Consider the following 21,828-nt stretch of genomic DNA (forward strand, 5'->3'; position numbering starts at 1 on the left):
CAAAGATGTGATCAATCACAGTTCACCATACAATTATGAACGATGAGCAAAACCAAAATCGTAAACTATATCATGTGATTAAAGGCTCCATGGTGACAAAAAAAAACTTTATTAATGCTGTAACATAAACTAAAAACAATTATGATAGACAGCATTTAATGACAACCAATGTTCTGGATTTGTCTTTTTCAGGAACGCTCAAACCAAAACAATAAATGAAAACCAATCACAAAATGATAGTCAATCATGTATAATTACGTAGAAACGTTAGTCTTACATCTAATACAGAGTCACTCATCAGATTTTCAATATAAACCCTAAATTTTTTTTTAACAAAGTTTCATATCCACCAAATGCTATCATAGTGGCAAAATATTGAGTAACATTCCGTACATCATATAAAATATGTTTTGATTTTGCTTCGGGACTTTCCGTTTAGAATTTTCCTTGGAGTTCGGTATTTTTGTTATTTTACTTTTTTCACTTCCAATGACCGTAACTAACTCTGTTTCTGATCATTCTTTGAATGAAACAAAACAACTTATTTAACTTTACTGTGATGATTTATTGCCGTAATTCTCATAGTTTAATTTGAGGGTCCTAAACAATTAATTGTTCTCAAGTTGAAAATACAAAATTTTACAATTTGTTTCAATTTAATAGAATTAAGCAATTTTTTTAAGCTTGGAAGTGAAATTATCATCATAAGCCACAGATTTGTCTTCCTCAAATTTTAGGATCCCAACTATTCTGGTACTGTTTTGCCCTTCACGATACAAAGATTTGCCAAATGTTCTTGCAAACGATATGAAATAATATCTCAAACTTCGTCGAATGGTTGTTTTGCATTAAGCCTTATTTTGTATAACACACTTGTTAAAAGCTATTTCTGTTTTCAGAGTTAGTTACGGTCATTGGAAGTGAAAAAAGTAAAATAACAAAAATACCGAACTCCAAGGAAAATTCTAAACGGAAAGTCCCGAAGCAAATGGCAAAATCAAAAGCTCAAACACATCAAACGAATAGATAACAACTGACACAATGCTAACATTTTGTTTTCTTGTAAAGACACGATATAATTACTTACACTTTGTAGAAATGCTGTCGTCCTAACTCTTATATTTTATTGCCCACCTATAAACTACTTTGGTTCTGTGTATGGTTCTTGAAATTTTTAAAAGTTACCCAGTTTTCTATTCTTATGTGGCAAGTATCAATTGAATTCCCAATATTTAATTTTCAACTTTTAACATATCATTGACGAATTTGACCTCTTTCTTCGTTCGTTATATTTCCTCTCAACTAAAGAACCAAAGCATAGGGAGACGCCAGCAAGGATGATTTAAGTATTGAAATATACCCATCTGCACGTCAAAATCCAGGTATACCAAATTTGGTGACATACATAAAGTTCAATGTCATATATTTGGAATTTTCCATGTTAAGAAACCCATGTTATAATTTTTTTTGCCATTGAGTGTCATGTTGCAAGGTAAAATGTTACGCCTTACCTTTCAGAGATCTTTGTAGATCCATTGTGCCAAAAGAACCTAGCTTAAATCGTAAATATGCACGAAATATTTGACACTGGACCTAAGAAAATTTACACTGAAAGTTACTTATAGAAATTGTACGATGAGATGATAATCTAAATTATGATAATACTTTAGCCATGATTGCTCTCAATCCTTCGAGTATACAGTGCGTCAGTACTTTGGTTAAATTATCTAATTTAAGCATTAAATGTGCTTCAAATGTAATAAATGTGTTTTACATTAAATTGATTAGCATTGTATATGCAAATACAACTAGTGAGTGTTTTTCTAATTTCACTGGAGTATTGTTTCAATGTATCAAAAGCTCAATTAAAGAAAATATAAATACAGTTTAAAATTCATTGTTAGGTAGATATGGTTGCATTTTATTTCTATGCGGTCAAAAAGTGAAGTAACAAAAACGTTTCTCATATATGCATTTTGTTGTATATCCCATTTTATATTATCAGGTAATGCTGCAGTAACCATGGCTATAGCGGAGATGTCAACCATCATAATGTGCTTTATGCTGGCGTACTTCGAAGTTTTAAAATAGTTTTTAGTCCTGAATAACACAACCTGTGTGAACACTTATAATTAGTTTTTTTACATGTGTTAAGACTCATAGGATGATTCATTTTTAACTGAAAAACGAATACGGTACATATATGTAAAACAAATATAACATTCGGTCAAACAAAGGTAAGCTGCAGCATCTTCATAAATATAATTAAAATGACATAATATACCGGTCACCATTAAAATTCAATCAAGTTTAGAAACATAAAAATTGGTTTCTGCCATCAAAAAGAGCAAGAGAACAACAGGAGACCAATTGCCATTTTATCAATTTGGGAGAGACCAGAAAGATGAAAGAAGGTCCGATAAGGGCGTATTTTGGCCTAAAATTTGAAGTTTATCTGATGAAAGATTTTTGACATTTTTCAAACACTTAAATGTCTTCTTCAGTCAATTCAATTAGTTGATGTAAAAGATTTGAACAGATTTGGTCATTAAAGACACCTAAATTCCTTCAAATATGACACAAAACGTCACTTTTCAGATGGATTTGTCTAAAATGGAAGTGGCCGCATTCGTGTTCAGTCTCAATCTTTATATATGTTAAGTATCATCATCAAACACAATATATATCTAAATATTAAGACTGAGCACAAATGCGGCCACTTCCATTTTAAACAAAAAACGTCTAAAATTGACACGAATTCTAAAATTTTGAAGAGTTCAGTAATTTTGAATGAATTAATGATGTTAGTACCTGATGCATGTGTAGTGTAAAAAACAGCCCATATTTATGTAATAAAAGTATTCGTCTTTCCAATAAAAAGGTAAAAGTTTACATTTTAGCAAATTTTTTAAAATTTTATATTTTGGGACCAAAAAGGGGTCTTACCGGGCTTACTCCTTTGAAATTATCACTTTGTCATTTTATTATTACACTATATAACATCAATTTGTTGCTTCCGAAGTGCCTGGGTTTAGCTTCACCAGGAACGCTCTATAACTCATGTTACGAATCATTCATAGAATATACATTTTAATGCAGGAAATAACAAATGAATTTATCTTAATGATTAATAGATTAATGTTTTGTTATCTTGTTTTTTTTGCGTATTAATTTGATATTTATTCGTAATTCTAAATAATGATGAGTTGGTAGGTACTGCCATATTTTCACAAATTGAGGGACAGTTGAAACTGTATTCAACTTGACTAAGTTACGCAACACATTTTAATGAAGGTTGAAACTGTAGTTCGACTTGATAAATACATCAGTTAACGTAACTTAATCATATAATAAACAGTTTTGTTCTCAAATATTGATTGTTATGATTATTGCCAACTATAAAATATGAACCTTTAAATTATTAAACAAAAAAATGATCATAAGTCATATTGTTTTGGTGTGCTAAAACAAGTCTTAACTTAGCGTTAAAACAAAAATATACAGAAAAAAACACTAAGGTGTTGGATGCTTTAACACGTAAGGCATTCTGTTTGAATTACATAATGTTTTAAATTATAGTTATCTGAAACAATCCTTATGTTGTACGTAATGTGAAACACCAAGCCCATATAGTTTAGGAGACACAAATGAACACATTATTGCAATTCCAACATCCCCACCCGTAAGCCTTTTTTAATGTGACAGTGGACCTCTTGTAACAGAAATTAAAAAGGCAACAAGGCATGAGTTCATTGCAACTAACAAAACAAAAAGCTTCGTCTTTTTCTATATGATGTAGTTAAAATGAAAAATAAAAAAAGTCACATCTCTCTTTTTGTTCCTCCAATTATTATATACAAAAGGATCCTCTCCATGGTGTTATTAAACAATATTGCATGGAAAGTAGTGATAATGAGCCAACTTCATCACCAGTCAAGTAGTCAGCACTTCTGTGTTGACATGAATAATCATTGATTTCGTCATATTTATAAATTAGTTTTCTACAAAACTTTCACTTAATCATGATAATCGAAATGATTAGGATCTTGGTTGAAAAGATTTTTTTATAAAAATTTAGTATATGGTCTTGGAACAAGTAATCGTTATGAGAGACATATCGTAAGTTGTATTGTTGAACATCATTATTATTTAACATTGCTAAGTAATCAGGTGTTAGTCCATTTACAATTTTATACATTATAATTGATTGTTAGTATTTTATTCTTTCTGTAAAGGATATCCATTTTAAAGGAGAAAACATAGAATAAGACTTCATTTTTGTTTTTCCACTCCGCTGTGCCTTGGATATTTAGTCACTTGCTATAATTATAACACTTATCAACTGTAATGGATAAAATTGAGTCTACGTTTTTATATAGAAAAAAGGAAGACACATTAAACATGTTAAATGCATGTATAGAATAAGGGATCAACATTGCTACTCCGGCTTCGCTGTTTATTCTCAATGTTACTAAAGCAAGACTATATTGTATTGCTGTCTCATTATTGACGCATACCTCAATCTCTTTTAATCAAAAGGTAACGAATTTCAGTGTTTCATTAAATTTTAGCAATCATGTCATTCTGAAAACTTACAAATTGTGACTCACGATATGTGGTATTAAGTCCTCTAATTGCATATGTTGAATTTAGAAAAAACACAATAGGTTGATAAATCATAATTATAATGGATGTTGAACGACCAGCAACAAGTATTGCATGCATATTAAGGAGAACAATTTTTTAAATCCATGTCATATTAAGATGTATAACAAATGTTGATCGCTAAACATCCATAGGCAATTATTTCGTTTAGTTTTAGGATGGAAACAAATCAACAATTAATATAATAGGTAGGGTCTGAAGGGCAGTTCGTCCGAGATGTAGGACAGGGAATTTGGATTTTCAACTAAAAATTGAGGGGACTTTGGTAAAGGAAAATTTTACCATGCAACTTGTAACCTACTAACTCTTCAAAATGTTGTAGCAAGGGATCGTTACGTTAGCGTCCAGATAGCGCGTAACCGCCCGTACACGGATCATTGGATGTAACATCCTCATTTCGACTGAATGTTTCATAAACGGAAGGGTCATTATAAGAATTGTTGCAGACGTAATTTGAATTGTTTGACAGTGAGTCTTACTAGTACCGTTCAAATATATTCTGAAGTATACAATTATTTTGTGACTTCAAATTGTTCAGGCTTTGGCGTTATGTACCTTGGTTGCTGTAACATTGAAAAAGAAAAGCATCTTTCAGGTCTTTCAATAAAGATCCATCGTAAGGCATTTGCCGAATTAATGAGAGATAGCACTGTAATGTATCAGTGGACAATTACAGAGGAAAATAATCATAAAAGACAAATACAATGACGAAGGTGACTTTTGAACATAACTTGCATTTACACAAAAGCAACAAGGTAACAGGCTCCTTGATTTTCAAAAAAAAAATTATTTTGTTTTTACAGTCGGTCGATTAAAGTATCTTTCTGTAATATAACTGTTTTTCATTCAACTGATGGAAGAAGGTATTTCTCAACCAAACTGATATTGTAATGTAATCACTTTTCTTACTTATTGATAAATTTTATTCTTTTTCTGATTTTCTTACGGTTTCAAAATATAAACTGGCCTCTCACAAATACTATAAATTTCAGTTTAATTTTAGGATGAGACCTCATGAAAAATGTTAAAAGGAATGTTCAAGATCTTTTGGTTTTTTGCAGTTTCTGACTAATACCTATAACTTCACAAACTAGGTTATTGGTGTAGAAAGCACATTTAAAAACAACTTTCCAACCACCCACCCCCCCCCCCCCCCCCCCCTTTCCCCCCACTTACGTTTTTCATTACATTGCTCAAGTTGGTGGTCATCCTATTGGTAGCTGCACTGTGCATGTTTTAAATTGCATGTTTTAGTTTTCCGACTACTGGTCTAGTAAGCCATAAGTGGTGATAATGTATGTGTGGGAGGATGAATTGCACGCCAAGCTAGTCTAACTTCACCATAGTGTGTGCCTGTATCACGCCAGGATGCTTGGACCATATGCTGTTAGCTCTTACCTCTTTCAACGTTGAAAGTCTTACAAAACTTTCTGATCTCTTTGTATTAGTTTCCTTCCATGAATAGATTGAACGGTACTCATTAAATTGAAATACTATTTGGAAAGTTGTAATTTAATTTCAAAATGAGTCTTAAATGAGAATATCTGGAAAAAAACAATTGCATATGGTCTAGAAGTAGTATCTTGCCGTTTAGCAAATGTGGAATTTTTCTGTTTACAGTAGCAGAAAAGGTATACTTACTAGCTTGGTTATTTTAACACCATATTTACAGAACGTAATAGAGATTATGCTGAATAGTTATGAAAGGTACTAGGCTTATAATTTGATACGCCATACGCGCGTTTTGTCTACATAAGACTCATCAGTGACGCACAGATCAAAATAGTTAGAAAGACAAACAAGTATAAAGTTGAAGAGCATTGAGGACCTAAAATAAGATAAATTTGTTCTAGCTATTGAAAGCAGACAGTACTCATAATCGTTTAGTCTTTTAAACACTCGGTCATTGATAAGTATTAACATATTACTATAATACCACTTTGATTTAAACAATGATGTTGCTATGTATTTCATGTGCTGAAAAAATTAGTGGTGCACACGTCGACTGTTTTCATTTGATTTCCCTTCCGTTCCTTTTGGAAAATATAATAATATAAACAGGTTTAATCAGCCCAATCGTAAGTTTAAGCTAGCCATATATACCCGATGATCTTCTTTCTCGTAATACTAGTAGTAAATTAATTAAAATCAGAAAAAAAAAGACCCTACAGGAACAATATCTTGTGCATGATTTGTGAACTTAGGTATAAGAACTCACTTCATATATATAAAAAAAAAACATTCATAATTTGACGATTTTAGTCCTTGAGTAATGATTTTCATGAGAGGCAAAGTATTTGCATCACTTCCGAATGCTGCATACACAGCACAGAAGGTTTACTTTTTCATGATCATGATTGATTTTGACACGAGAAAAAAAAACTCAAACAATATGCTTATTCTTCAAGAGCATATGGTATCACTTCAGATCTTTATACAAAATTCATTAACATGTGTGTACGCGTACAAAAACTGCTCAAACATAGTTATGAGGAAGAACTACTGAAATCGACACCACATACGTTTACGGTCACCATCACGAATTGGTTGACCTATACGATGTTTAGGTTGCAATTCAGAAATGAATACGTTCATTTATTATTTAAAATTACTGATTACTGGTAAAAGGGCAAGATCGAATTAATGCGATTGCAAAACTTTTGTGAAGGAATATTACTACTGAAATTATCAATGTGACTTTGTTTTATTGCAAACCTGATACTGTGGCATTTTTTGCATTGAATACATCATCACAATAATCACTAGTAACCCGAATTTAGCTTGATCGGCCAAAAAGGTATTAACGGTATCTAAAAAAGATTATTGAACATTAAAGATTGACAAAAATTAAAAATTATTTTCAATGCATTTCAATCCATATCAAAGTATTTTAATACCAGTCAAATAGATTCCCTTGCGCATGTTGCGGTCATTCAAGTTAGTTTAAGATGTGGTTAAGCTGCGTCAAACTAAGTAGCCACGCCCCCGTTAAACGAAATCAAAATGATGTTAAGTCCTTTTAAACTTTAGAGTGTCCGCCTTTTTGTAAGGTAAATCACTCAAGCAGAACGGCATCCCCGTTTATCTATCGTTAATCCGTTCCGAGCGTTATCGATTTGAGTCAGATAAGTACTGTACCTCTAACAAATATTCACAATTAAAAGGCAATAATGAAAAATACATGTGTAAACTAAGTAATTTATAGTTTATGATGCCATATTTTTTAAATGCAGCGAAAAAGTAATTTCTGTGGAAAGACCTATTGGTTTTCTTCTGATTATTATTAGGTCTTTCCACTTTTCTGTGGAAAGACCTAATGGTTTTCTTCTGATTATTAGGTCTTTCCACTTTTCTGTGGAAAGACCTATTGGTTTTCTTCTGATTATTAGGTCTTTCCACTTTTCTGTGGAAAGACCTATTGGTTTTCTTCTGATTATTAGGTCTTTCTACTTTTCTGTGGAAAGACCTATTGTTTTTCTTCTGATTATTAGGTCTTTCCACTTTTCCGTGAAAGACCTATTGATTTTGTTCTGATTATTAGGTCATTCCACTTTTCCGTGGAAAGACCTATTGATTTTGTTCTGATTATTAGGTCTTTCCACTTTTCTGTGGAAAGACCTATTGTATTTGTTCTGATTATTATTATTATTATTAGGTCTCTCCACTTTTCTGTGGAAAGACCTATTGTATTTGTTCTGATTATTATTATTATTATTATTATTATTATTATTATTAATATTATTATTATTTTCTTCCGCCTAATTTTGTTCTCACTTAAAATTTTTGTTTCGCAAGATGTCAATCAGATATTTCTTATATAATATCATACAGTTTATGCGCTTTTTATTTTCACCCATTCTAAGCCGAACAATTTTCTTTGTAGGAGTTATCTCCCCGAACACTGTTTTCCTTGTTACTGCATCTCCTCCGTAACCGTAAAAGAAAGCGACAAATTTATTTTACCAAATTGCTCGTTATATCCTCAGGATGTTTTGTCCAATTTTGACCGAGGCGGTACGTAAACTCCATATGAGAGTTATTTCCCCTTCTGTATTTGACATAAGGGATATATAAATGTATAGCATGAATGGTAAGTGATAGAGACCTAAGGTATATTGATTTGAGTTCCTTGGTCCATTTAAATGAAATTGAGGCCAAGGTCAAAGGTCAAGGTCATATTCTAAATTTTGACTTTTCCTTGTTATTTGATCTCCTCTGTCACTTTTAAAGATACAAATTAAAGAACAAGTGCAAAATGTTTGCCTAATTGTGATTAAGATATGATACATTTGGTCTGAAACAATCCAATGACATCTTATAGGAGTTATTGTCCCTGAAATGATTCAATTTAAGGTTAATTGATTATTACTCCAACTTGTTACATGATAAAGCCATAGGGTCTTTTGCAAACTGTTGGTTGACCTATGACATTGAAAAATGTCAACCGGAAGTGACCTTGAGTGAACCGGAAGTAGTATTTTTTGCACTTATTTCATGGAAAAGTACCTAGAAACCATATATTTTTTGAATGACCATAGGTTAACCTATCTTTTGAGACCGGAAGTAACATTTTATAAACCGGAAGTAGCATATTATCTTCCTTATTACAGGCATAAGTATATACAAACTATATATTTTTGGAATCAGTGTGAATAAAGCTATCATATGAGACCGGAAGTGACATTTTCTAAACCAGAAGTAGCAAATTATTTTCCTCATTACAGGCATAAGTATATACAAACTATATATTTTTGGAATCAGTGTGAATAAAGCCATCATATGAGACCGGAAGTGACATTTTCTAAAACGGAAGTTGGCAATTATCTCCCTTATTGCAGGCAAAAGTATATAGAAACCATTTATTTATTGAATCAGTATGAAGAAATCTATACTTTGACGCTATTAATAACTTAGAGTAAACCAGAAGTAGCTTCCTATCAATTATTTAGAAAATTGATGTGGAAAGACCTTCAATTGTTCAAATTTCGCAATATGTCGCTTAGATATTTCTCATATTGTATCGTATAGTTTATGTGCTTTTAAATTTCACCCTGCTAAGCCGAACCATTTTCTTTGCAAGAGTTATCTCCCTATTCACTGTTTATGATCTGTGTGCATCTCCTTCGTAACAAAAAAAAATATCGACAAAATTCTTTTTCTAAATTGTTTGTTACATCCTCAGGAATTTTTGCCTAATTTGGATCGAAGCGATACAGTGGGATCTTAAAGGAGTTATCTGCCTTTACCAAATAAATGTGTCGTTATGTTTTTGTAACACGTAAACCGTAAGCCGTATAAAAAAAATTTGACCAAAATGTTAGTCGCGACATGATATAACTGGAAAGTTTTTGTCAAAATGGTACGCGTCATTGTTTTAGGTGTTCCATGCCACTGAAATAGTAAAATGAACAAAATGAACTAATTATAGCCTCAAACTTTGCAGCTATCATGATGTATACATGCATCTTATCTTAATTTATCAACCAAGTTCCACCATTCTCCAACCCCCCAACCCCTTTTTTTTTCTACTTTGAGGAATCTCATTTCGCCTTGAAGTTTAGTCCTGTACATTTTATTGTAAAAATGCAATCCTTCTGATGTACAAACTTCTTAAATAGAAATTCATTCCTGCAAAAATTGGCTCCAATTCATGTTCCCGTTAGACGCGGTCCGCTTGATTGAGAAATAAAATTCCATGACGTAGAAAAATCGTAAATATTGCTGAGATCCTACAATCAATTTTTTTAATCATGCATTAAAATACAAATCTGTGCTCCCGTAAACATGTGTACGTAAGATGCATGCATGATCCGTCATCAATGACCTGTAAATAATAAAACCAATAGTGATCGTGTTTCTCCGATCAATACACATGTGCTCTGTTCAACGGTCTCCCCTGAAAAGAAACTCCAGACATATATATTTGAACGTCACGCGACTTCAAAACACCCTCGCGCGCGCGGACCTAAAATTAGAATAAAACATGCCATATCCAAATATAGAATGTGAAACTTCCAAGACAAAATGTTACTCAGTTTTTTCATACAAGTTCAAACAAAATGCAAACACAGCACGTAAAAGAAACCACGAAGTACGAGTTCCAATAGAAAATAAGAGTAAATTTTAAATAAAAGAAGATGTCAGGACTTTTATTCTTTAGGATATCCTTAGGCTGTCTGTTTGGGAGTGCAAGATGTATAAGTACGCAGCCACGTCGTCGGTCAGAATATCGACTTTAAGTTCTAGGCCTCGCTAAGAGAGGGAGAGTGCCATGCAGACTTTCAATCAATCAATCAATCAATCAATCAATCAATCAATCAATCAATCAACCAATCAATCAACCAACCAATCAACTAATCATTAAATCTGTTTAATACGGGGTCCAAGATCGCATTTGTTTTCTTTTTCGCTTGTTTAAAGAGACCCTATCCCATGGGTTTAATTAGTATATCAGCCAACCAACCAATTAATGGGTTTAATTAGTATATTAACCAACCAACCAACCAACCAATCAATCAATCAAAAAATCAATTATTCATGTTTTGGAGGGGAAAGACTGTCTAACAATTGTTTTTAAAACAATTGATTTATATTTTTAATTTTTTTTCTTCCGCCTAATTTTTTTTTCTTTCGCTGTTTGGTTATTTCACAAGATGTCGATTTGATATTTGGTATATGATATTGAACAGTTTATGAGCTTTCAAATCTGACCCTGCTTAACCGAATACTTTTCTTTGTAAGAGTTATCTCCCCGAACACTGTTTTTCTTGTGTTTGCTACTTCTTCGCAATCGTAAAAGATTACGACAAATTGCTCGTTATATCTTCAGGATATTGAGTTTGGTTTTCACCGAAGCAGTCCGGAGACTCCATATGAGAGTTATTTCCCCTTATGCATTTGATATAAGTGATATGCATTTCTAACTGGTAAATCATAAGTGATAGAGACTTAGGGTCTTTTTATTTGAGGTCCTTGGTCCAAAAAAAAAGAAAATTAGTTCAAGGTCAAAGGTCAAGGTCATATTCTAAATTTTGATTTTAGCTTATTTTCACTACTTTTCAAAAACCGTATAAGATATCGACAACATATTATTACTAAATTGTTAGTTGCGACATGTCGTAACACATACATTTTGGTTTAAAGGGTGCGCTGACATTAAATTAGAGTTTTCTCCCCTCTTGTATTTAAAAATACGGGTATGGTGATATAGCTCATTAACCATATATAATTAAGACCTAGGGTCTTTTGATTTGAGGTCCTTGGTTATTGACCTTGAAATTGAGCTCAAGGTCATAGGTAAATTTGACGTTCTAGATTTTGACCTTTGCTTTTACCTCATATGTATACATGATAAAGCCATGGGACTTTTTGCATTAGGTTGCAAGCCGTTTGACCTTGGAAAATCCAACGGAAGTGACCTTGTGTAAACCGGAAGTAGCTATTTTTTGTACTTATTTAATATAAAAGTATATAGAACCATATATTTTGGGAATCAGTGTCAAGTAAACATTCAAATTATACCGGAAGTAACATTTTTCAAACCGGAAGTGACAAATGTCTCCCATATTTAAAAAAAAATGTATAGAAACCATATATTCTTGGAATCCGCGTATAATAAGCTATCATTTGACGCTGGAAATGACATTTTAAACCAAATTTTAATATTTTCATATCAAAAAAGATCTTTATGGGTGTAAAGACCTTCAATTGTTCTCTGAACAATTAGTTTTTAATTTTTTTTTTTCTTCCGCCTAATTTTTCTTTCTTTCACTGTTTGGTTGTTTCGCAAGATGTCAATTTGATATTTGGTATATGATATTGAACAGTTTATGCGCTTTCAAAACTGACCCTGCTTAACCGAATACTTTTCTTTGTAAGAGCTATCTCCCCGAACACTGTTTTTCTTGTGTTTGCTTCTTCTTCGCAACCGTAAAAAATTACGACAAATTTGTTTTACCAAATTGCTCGCTATATCTTCAGGATGTTGAGTTTGGTTTTCACCAAAGCGTTCCGGAGACTCCATATCAGAGTTATTTCCCCTTATGCATTTGATTTAAGTGATATGCATTTCTAACTGGTAAACCATAAGTGATAGAGCCCTAGGGTATTTTGATTTGAGGTCCTTGATCCAAAAAAAAAGAAAATTAGGTCAAGGTCAAAGGTCAAGGTCACATTCTTAATTTTGATTATGGCTTATTTTCACTTCTTTTCAAAAACCTTATAAGATAACGACAACATATCTTTACTAAATTGTTAGTTGCGACATGTCGTAACACATATATTTTAGTTGAAAGTGTACGTAGACATAAAATGGCAGTTATTTCCCATTTTATATGTAAAATTATGTGTATGGTGATATAACTCGTTAACCATATCAAATTAAGACCTAAGGTATTTTGATTTGAGGTCCTTGGTTTGTGACCTTGATTTTGAGGTCAAGGTAAAAGTTGAATTTGATGTTCTAGATTTTGACCTTTGCCTAAAATTCATATTTATACATGCTAAAGCCATAGGAGTTTTTGAATTAGCTTGCAAGCCATATGACCTTGAACAATCCAACTGGAAATGACCTTGTGTAAACCGGAAGTAGCTATTTTTTGTACTTTTTTAATGTAAAAGTATATAGAACCATATATTTTTTGGAATCAGTGTCAAGTAAACTATCAAAAAATACCGGAAGTGACATTTTTTAACCGGAAGTAACAAATTATATCCCTTATGTCAAACAAAAGTGTATAAAAACCATATATTTTTGAAATCAGCATACAATAAGATATCATTTGACCCTGGAAATGGCATTATTTCACCAATTTGCTCGTGATATCCTCAGGATCTTAAGAACAATTTGACCGAAGCGGTCCAGAAACTCCATATGAGAGTTATTTCCCCTTCTGTGTTTAAAATAAGTAAAATGTAATTGTAATTGGTAAATCATAAGTGATATGGACCTAGGGTCTTTTGATTTGAGGTCCTTGGTCCAAAAAAAAAAGAAAATAGGGTCAAGGTCAAAGGTCAAGGTCATTTCTAAACTTGGATTTTGGTTTATTTTCACCTCTTTTCAAACACATTATAAGATATCGACAACATATTTTTACTTAATTGTTAGTTGCGACATGTCATAACACATACATTTTGGTTTAAAGGGTACGCTTACATCAAATTAGAGTTTTCTCCCCTCTTTTATTTAAAAATATGCATATGGTGATATAACTCATGAACCAAATATAATAAAGATCTAGGGTCTTTTGATTTTAGGTCCTTGGTTGATGACCTTGAAATTGAGCTCAAGGTCATTGGTTAAATTGACGTTCTAGATTTTGACCTTTGCTTTTACCTCATATGTATACATGATAAATCCATGGGACTTTTTGCATTAGGTTTCAAGCCATTTAACCTTAGAAAAGCCAACCGGAAGTGACCTTGTGTAAACCGAAAGTAGCTTTTTTTGTACTTAATTAATGTAAAAGTTTATAGAACCAGATATTTTTGGTATCAGTGTCAATTAAACGTTTGAATAATACTGGAAGTAACATTTTTCAAACCGGAAGTAACAAATTATCTCCCTTATTTAAAAAATATTATATAGAAACCATATATTTTTGGAATCAGCGTACAATAAGCTATCATTTGAAGCTGAAAATGACATTCTAAAACGAATTTTACTATTTTCATATTAAAATACATGTTTTTTGTGGAAAGACCTTCAATTGTTCTCTGAACAATTGGTTTCTGAACAATTGGTTTTTAATTATTATTTTTTTTTTCTTCTTCCGCCACTTTTTTCTGACGGTGCTTTTTTGTTTCGCAAGATGTCGCTTAGATTTTTTGTGTATGATATCGAACAGTTATTGCGATTTTGAAACTGACCCTATTTAGCCGAATATTTTTTATTGTAAGAGTTATCTCCCCAAACACTGTTTTTCTTGTGTACGCATCTCCTTCGCAACCGTAAAAGATTATGGCAAATTTATGTCTCCAATTTGTTCGTTATATCCTCAGGATCTTAAGAATAATTTTGACCAAAGCGGTCCTGAAACTCCATATGAGAGTTATTTCCCCTTCTGTATTTAAAATAAGTAAAATGTAATTGTTATTGGTAAACCATAAGTGATAGGGACCTAGGGTCTTTTGATTTGAGGTCCTTGGTCCAAAAAAAAGATAATAGGGTCAAGGTCAAAGGTCAAGGTCATTTTTAAACTTGGATTTTGGCTTATTTTCACCTCTTTTCAAACACGATATAAGATATCGACAACATATTTTTACTTTATTGTTAGTTGCGACATGTCGTAACACATACATATCGGTTTAAAGGGTACGCTTACATGTAATTAGAGTTTTCTCCCCTCTTTTATTTGAAAATATGCATATGGTGATATAACTCATGAACCAAATATAATTAAGTCCTAGGTTATTTTGATTTTAGGTCCTTGGTTGATGACCTTGAAATTGAGCTCAAGGTTATAGGTTAAATTGACGTTCTAGATTTTGACCTTTGCTTTTACCTCATATGTATACATGATAAATCCATGGGATTTTTTGCATTAGGTTTCAAGCCATTTAACCTTAGAAAAGCCAACCGGAAGTGACCTTGTGTAAACCGGAAGTAGCTTTTTTTTGTTCTTAATTAATGTAAAAGTTTATAGAACCAGATATTTTTGGTATCAGTGTCAACTCAACGTTTGAATAATACCGGAAGTAACATTTTCAAACCGGAAGTAACAAAATATCTCCCTTATTTGAAAAGTATTGTATAGAAACCATACTTTTTTGGAATCAGTGTACAATAAGCTATCATTTGAAGCTGGAAATGACATTTTAAAACGAATTTTACTATTTTCATATTACAATACATGTTTTTTTTGTGGAAAGACCTTCAATTGTTCTCTGAACAATTGGTTTTTAATTAGTAATATTTTTTTTTATTTGTACACATGCAGTAGCTCTAGAGATAAAACAAAAAAGTGACTGTGATATGAAAACGAGCTTCATCTAAGTTATTTTGCTATTAATAAAGCGAGAAAGCTGGTAGTTATTTAATAGCCAATAAAGGGACCAATGTCAAAAGGAACAGAAAGTATTCATTATTTACATTATTGCAATCGATATATCTTATCTTTTAGATTGAAAACATTTTTACAATTACCGACTAATGAAACAGTATTTATCTAAAAAAAAAACAATGTTTTTATTAAATAAAAAAAAAACGATCGTGAAAATGTTAAAATTCTAGAGCTTATTCCGTCATCAGTTTATACTTGTTGAAAGTTAGATCTGTTAAATATGAAAATAAGAGGACGAGGTATGATTGCCAATGAGACAACTCTCCATCATATACTTTAACAACTGAAGGTTACCGTTAGGCTTCCAACAATTAGTAAACCCATACTGTTAAAGTTGTTATATTTATTACCGGTGCAAAAAGTTGTTAACATGGGAAAAGGCTTTAAATATTAATATGGAACTTTTAAAATTGAAGCTCGATTATAAGAATTTGGTTTGGGGAATGTCGTACAAGTTGCATGCAATCCTTTTTTCCAAACAGGCCTGCAAACCTCTTTGTTAAGTATCAGTTAAATGTTTAACCCACCATCTTTGTCGACACTTAAACCGAACTAAATTAACATACGAACCAAATTTTTTGTTTGATTTTTTCGGCGAACTGAACATGCTTGATAAATGCCACTGGATATTGTACGCACACATTAATTTATACAAAGGAATCGTCCTATCAAAAATGTAATTTCGTCGAGAATATGCATGAAATATTTGCCACGGTACGTTAAGCAAATTTAATTGAACCAATTCCGTCTCGAACTTTTAAAAATTCACATTACCTTTTTTCGTTTGTTTAATTTACCTGGAAAATTAAAATTTCGTTTAGCTTAAACAGTTAAATACGCCACGTACTAGAATACCTGTTTGTCTCGAGTCCGACAGTGATATGCTATAACACCCCAGTTCTATTGTTATACTTCATAGTTTCTATTTCTGAAACAAGTGTAAATTGAATAGATCTATTGTTACGAATAACAATGGATTTTTGACCACAGGGTGTGACGAGCGGGGTTTCTGGAAACCCCTACTTCTACATCCCGAAAACACAGTCCATTGTTATTCATAACAATAGAAATTGATTATTTTTAAATAGCATGAACATAAGAAATTACTAATAGGGTTCACTACAAGTTGTTTCAAGAAATATTAAAAAAACATATTATAGGACATTCCAATTGCGAAAAAAATATTAAGCATCTGTTTTGAATAAAAAAAAAAGAACCCCTTCAAATACTCCTTTGCTTGAAGCTAAAATTTTTGATCCCAGTCATACAGTGGCGGATCCAAAAGGGGGGGGGGGGTCAGTGGTTTAGAACCTCCCTTTTTTGGACGATCAATGCATTTGAATGGGGACATATAGTTGGAACCCCCCCCCCCCTTTTATTCTTGGTTGGAACCCCTTTTAAAAAAACGATTCTAACTCCCGGACCCTCCCACTCCCCCTGGATTGCCCCCACAAAGGGAGTTCTTAATATTCAATCTGTATTTTTGTATGTTGAGCGTGTCCGGTCGTCGGGTTTCTAATCCAGACACACTTATCCATCAGTATGTCCGAATATGAATGTTTGTTTATTCTTGAGAAGAGGAGGGGTCTTTTTTTTTATAAAACCGTAACATATGAAATATATTTATGATTACCTTCATTAAACTGAAACAGGTAAGTTCTTTGGATTATAATATTGCCTTTATCTTTAGTCTCTTCTACCAAATACAACGCTTGGCCCAAAATGTCGTCCGTCTTATACCCGTCCATATTGACAACTGCATACAAGGAGCATGATGTTTTTTTTTTGTAATAAGAATACACGAAACGGTCAACCTTGACCTGCTGATCCATATTAGCAAATGGATTTAACGGGAATATGCAAAGCAGCAACTTTGACATTTGTGAAATCTACTCACTTTTCAAAGTTTGAAAGAAGATAGTCAAAGTAAGGGTTCTAGTAGGGCTTCATCTAAAAAAAACAATTTTTTTCTTATAAATCATGGTTTGATATTGTCAATAAATATGCTATCCGTTCTTTTTCATTTAATAATCAATGTTAACAAATATAGGGTTTAGCATCGGGTGTAAGTTAGTTATACACCTCGGGATACGGCGTGTCTGGATAAGAAACCCCTCCGGCCTCCGGCCGTCGGGGTTTCTTATCCAGACACACCTATCCCTCGGTGTATAACTATTACGTCATAACTAAATTCATACGTGTAAAACTATACACTTTTACTCATCTGCTCGAGAAATAAACAATTTCATTCTAATATAATACCTGAGACTTCTTTAGATCATATAATAGTGTTTAAGTTAGTGGTTTCGGATTAAACACACCGACCAAGGATAATTAAAATGATTGACGCTTAAGAAAAACGTGCAACTATTTTTTTCGTACAGTGTCAGTTAATAATATTTGTTCAACAAGTACTTCTGGAAAAATTATCGACTACTAAATAAATGTTATACAATTAAATCGAAAATGTGTGTGTTTACCATTGCATTTTTTATTCGTCATTGTGAAACGTTAGAAATGTGTTCTTTTTTTTTTCTTAGTAGAGACTTACTATCAATGTGCCACCCGAGCATTAAAAAAAAATATAAAAAGAAAATATCAGTATAAAAACGTTTAAAACTGAATAAGAATGCGAAGGTATATGTTATAGGACTAGCTTACCCGGACACGTTATTCTAACTCCGAGCAGACCAATCTTTGCTCTTCCTCTTTAATGATGCTTGCGCAGCGGAGAAGCAGCAAATACCATTTTAAAGTTTCTATTTTGATCCAGCCGTGGTTCAAACCCACGGCCTTCTTTACTACATTATCACACGCTCGTCACGCTAAGTCGGGTAGACATGACACGTGCACACAGGTGAAAGACTTGTCGACAATATCGGCGCGTAACTACCAATCTAATGGGATATAGGCAACCTTACATAGACACATTCGGAAACCCGAGACAACACCGTCTCTTTCTTAACGTAAAAACAACAATCATAAATTGTATTGAAGTCTGATTTAACAGTGGCGGATTTACAGGGGGCACAGGAGGCACGTGCGTCCCCAGTTCAGGTCACCAAAAATTGTTTATTACAACATTTTATTGCTACTTAATCTGCTTATCTAGAGGGGAAATTATTCACAGCTTGATAGGACTTCTTTTAACTTGTCGTTAATTAACCCCAGCTTCATGAGTTATGACAACTTATCGGTTGGTGTGAAAATATTGACACCTGTGTGTAATGCCTCTTTGCAAAAGCTTTTAAGTAAAATACATGTACATGATGATTGGAATAGTACGAATATTCATTGTTTTAATACAATACAGATTAAGGTCGATTACCAGGTGAAATCTTCTGATCAGGAAATATATTATCCGGTACGTCTAATTTAAAACACTGCTCGGGCTCCTTAGTGCTCTGATAATTTATAATATGCCACCAAGGACTAAAAGGGGTGATGTTACATGTACATTTCTTTCATATTATGGTAGTCTAAGAGATTGATATTTAATACACAAAATCCAAAAGAACTACAAATAAATGAGTAATTGAACAATATTTATGCACGTGCCGGTTTTTCTTTGATATTGCCGAAAATCAGTGAACCGGTTGACACGAGCCAACTTACATAACATCTGATGAAACAATCATAATCTTTTTTTTATTTTAAGTAATTAACAAATGTCAAGACTACTAGTGCTAAATATGTATAATTAAATATATTGTACTTATTCACAAAGATTAAAAGGACAAATAATTTTGCTTTTGTTTTATTTCTCTTCCGATAAAGTTATTTGCGGGCTTTGATGTGCGTCAACAAAGCTAGAAGTTAGAATGTTGTCAGTTGGTTGAAATGTTTATGTATTAAAAATGTTTTATCAAGATAAATGGAATAGAAATGTCGACAATAATAAAATTTGATATTCTAAGCTCAAAATAGATATAAGAAGATGTGGTATGAGTTCTCATATTACAGTTGATTTTGGCAATGAAGGAAAAAGTGTTCCTCATTATCTAAAATTTTACAAACTTTACACCGGGGGGGGAGGGGGTTAAATTCAGAACCTATAATTATATAAATATTTAAGAAAGAATGACCAACACTTATATACAAATCGAGAGACAAATGTTCGGGGTTTTTTTTGGAATTTATTTGAAAGCTGAACTTTCAAATGAATTGGTGTAATTTAATAATATATTGAACATTAATATTTTTCGAATAGCATATTTATATATGATATGAAGATCATACATATCCCAAATCAATATGCAGTTATCAAACGTAATGCATTTTAATATAATATGTTATAAAAAGGAAGGTCATTTTTATATAAAACATCGCAAAATTATGACCCATATTTTGGCACATCCCCGTACACCCAATTATATGAAGTGACCCCCCGGGCTTTACACACTCAGTGTTCTCTTTGATTTTTTTTAACGACCTATTTCAATTTCCAAGTTTTGGTCACTTACGCTGAATTTTTTTAAAAGTTGACGACTTTTAAAATTGTTTATAATAGGTTAAAGTACAGCCTTGGCTCACACCGAACAACAAGCTATAAGGAGCCCCAAAATGACTAGTGTAAAACCATTCAAACAGGAAAACCAACGGTATAATCTATAAGAAAAACGATAAACGAGAAACACTTTTGAACTACATCAATAAACGACAACCACTAAACAGCAGGTTCCTGACTTAGGGCAGGTGTAAACAAATGCAGCGGAGTTCGAAAGCCTTAATATACGAAATTCAATAATTCTCGAGATTTAAGTTACAATGTTCATAATATGACCAGAACCGTATGTGTTAATTTAATGGAAAAGATATAATTTTGTCAGAAAAAATATGACGTACCAATTTTAATGGCTAAGAAAATATCCTTTTGCCAAATGATGATATTAACATTTTAACATTTGTTATACCAAATACTTCATAATCTATTTCTGAAACGACTTCTCGTCCTGAACATGCATGAATTGTTTGCCACTGGACGTTAAGCAACAAACAATCGATCAATCAAATTTTGCTTTAAAAATGAATTAAACAATATAAGCCACAATTGTATCCATCACTTGGTGTCTGTTGTTTGTTTGTATAGTAAACATATACTGAATTCGTTTTTGTCCAGAAATATATTCCTTAGACGAGTTCAAGAATGTCAATAAATTCATAGGGTATAATGTGGTAGTTGAAATTATTCAATGAAATCATTGTGTGTCCAACGTTGTCTTTCATACATATCAAATGTTGTATCCACTGTTTGCTGTTCGTAGTCTGTTAGGCCTCGGTCTCCAAATTTTAGCCCCACTTAGGTAATGACCAATCATAAAGGGGGTGGGGGTTCTCGGGACAAACATGTTTCTTTATTAAAAAAAACTAAACAATTTTCTTTATTCTATCATTCAATTAACCGATTTACACTTAAGATTTTCAACTACAGATGTTGAATTAAAAAAAAATAAATAAAAACAATAATAAATCCCAGAGTATTTTAAAGATAATAGTGTAATCAGATATGCAATTTGACACGTGACTTACGGTTCACCGATTTCCGTCAAAATCAAAGAAAAAAAACCAGCACGTGCCTAATCAGTTTTAAATTATTCATGTATTTGTGATTCTTTTTCGATAAAATTTGGAAAATCTGTGTTTTAAAGAATAGGTACAAATATATGTTTAGTGTTCAGAATGTTGAAACTGTATTAATATATGGAACATGTCTTCATACCAAAATATAGTATTCACATTAATATTTCTTGTAAATGAAATTTGGAATGGAAATGGGGAAAGTGTCAAAGAGACAACAACCCGACCAAAGAGTGGAAAACAGCCCATGGCCACCAATAGGTCTTCAATAGAGCGAGAAAATCCCGCACCCGGAGGCGTTCAAGAGCTGGCCCCTAAACACAAATGTGTACTATTTCATGATCAGTGATAATGGACGTCATTCTCAACTCCGAAATATATAAAAGAAACTAAAATTAAAAATCATACAAGACTAACAAAGGCCAGAGGCTCCTGATTTGGGACAGGCGCAAAAAAGCGGCAGGGTTAAACATGTTTATATTTTTTCTTTTCGAAATTGTCCCTTTTGTGAAATTATCTAGCAACG

The 21,828-nt window shown here is 32.5% G+C and overlaps 1 protein-coding gene across 2 annotated transcripts in view; it reads left to right on the plus strand.

Moving 5' to 3' along the window:
• The window catches only part of LOC127709691 (uncharacterized), a 42,120-nt gene extending 39,526 nt beyond the window's left edge, over positions 1 to 2,594 (plus strand). For both annotated transcript variants that reach the window (XM_052215321.1, XM_052215323.1), the window contains one exon: positions 2,006 to 2,594. In XM_052215321.1, coding sequence (XP_052071281.1) covers positions 2,006 to 2,091 — 86 coding nt within the window. In that variant the 3' untranslated portion in view covers positions 2,092 to 2,594. The remainder of the gene's footprint in view (positions 1 to 2,005) is intronic.
• Positions 2,595 to 21,828: the final 19,234 nt, after the last annotated feature.

Source organism: Mytilus californianus, unplaced genomic scaffold, assembly GCF_021869535.1.
Source record: "Mytilus californianus isolate M0D057914Y unplaced genomic scaffold, xbMytCali1.0.p SCAF_7, whole genome shotgun sequence".
In the NCBI taxonomy this organism is placed as follows: Eukaryota; Metazoa; Mollusca; class Bivalvia; order Mytilida; family Mytilidae; genus Mytilus; species Mytilus californianus.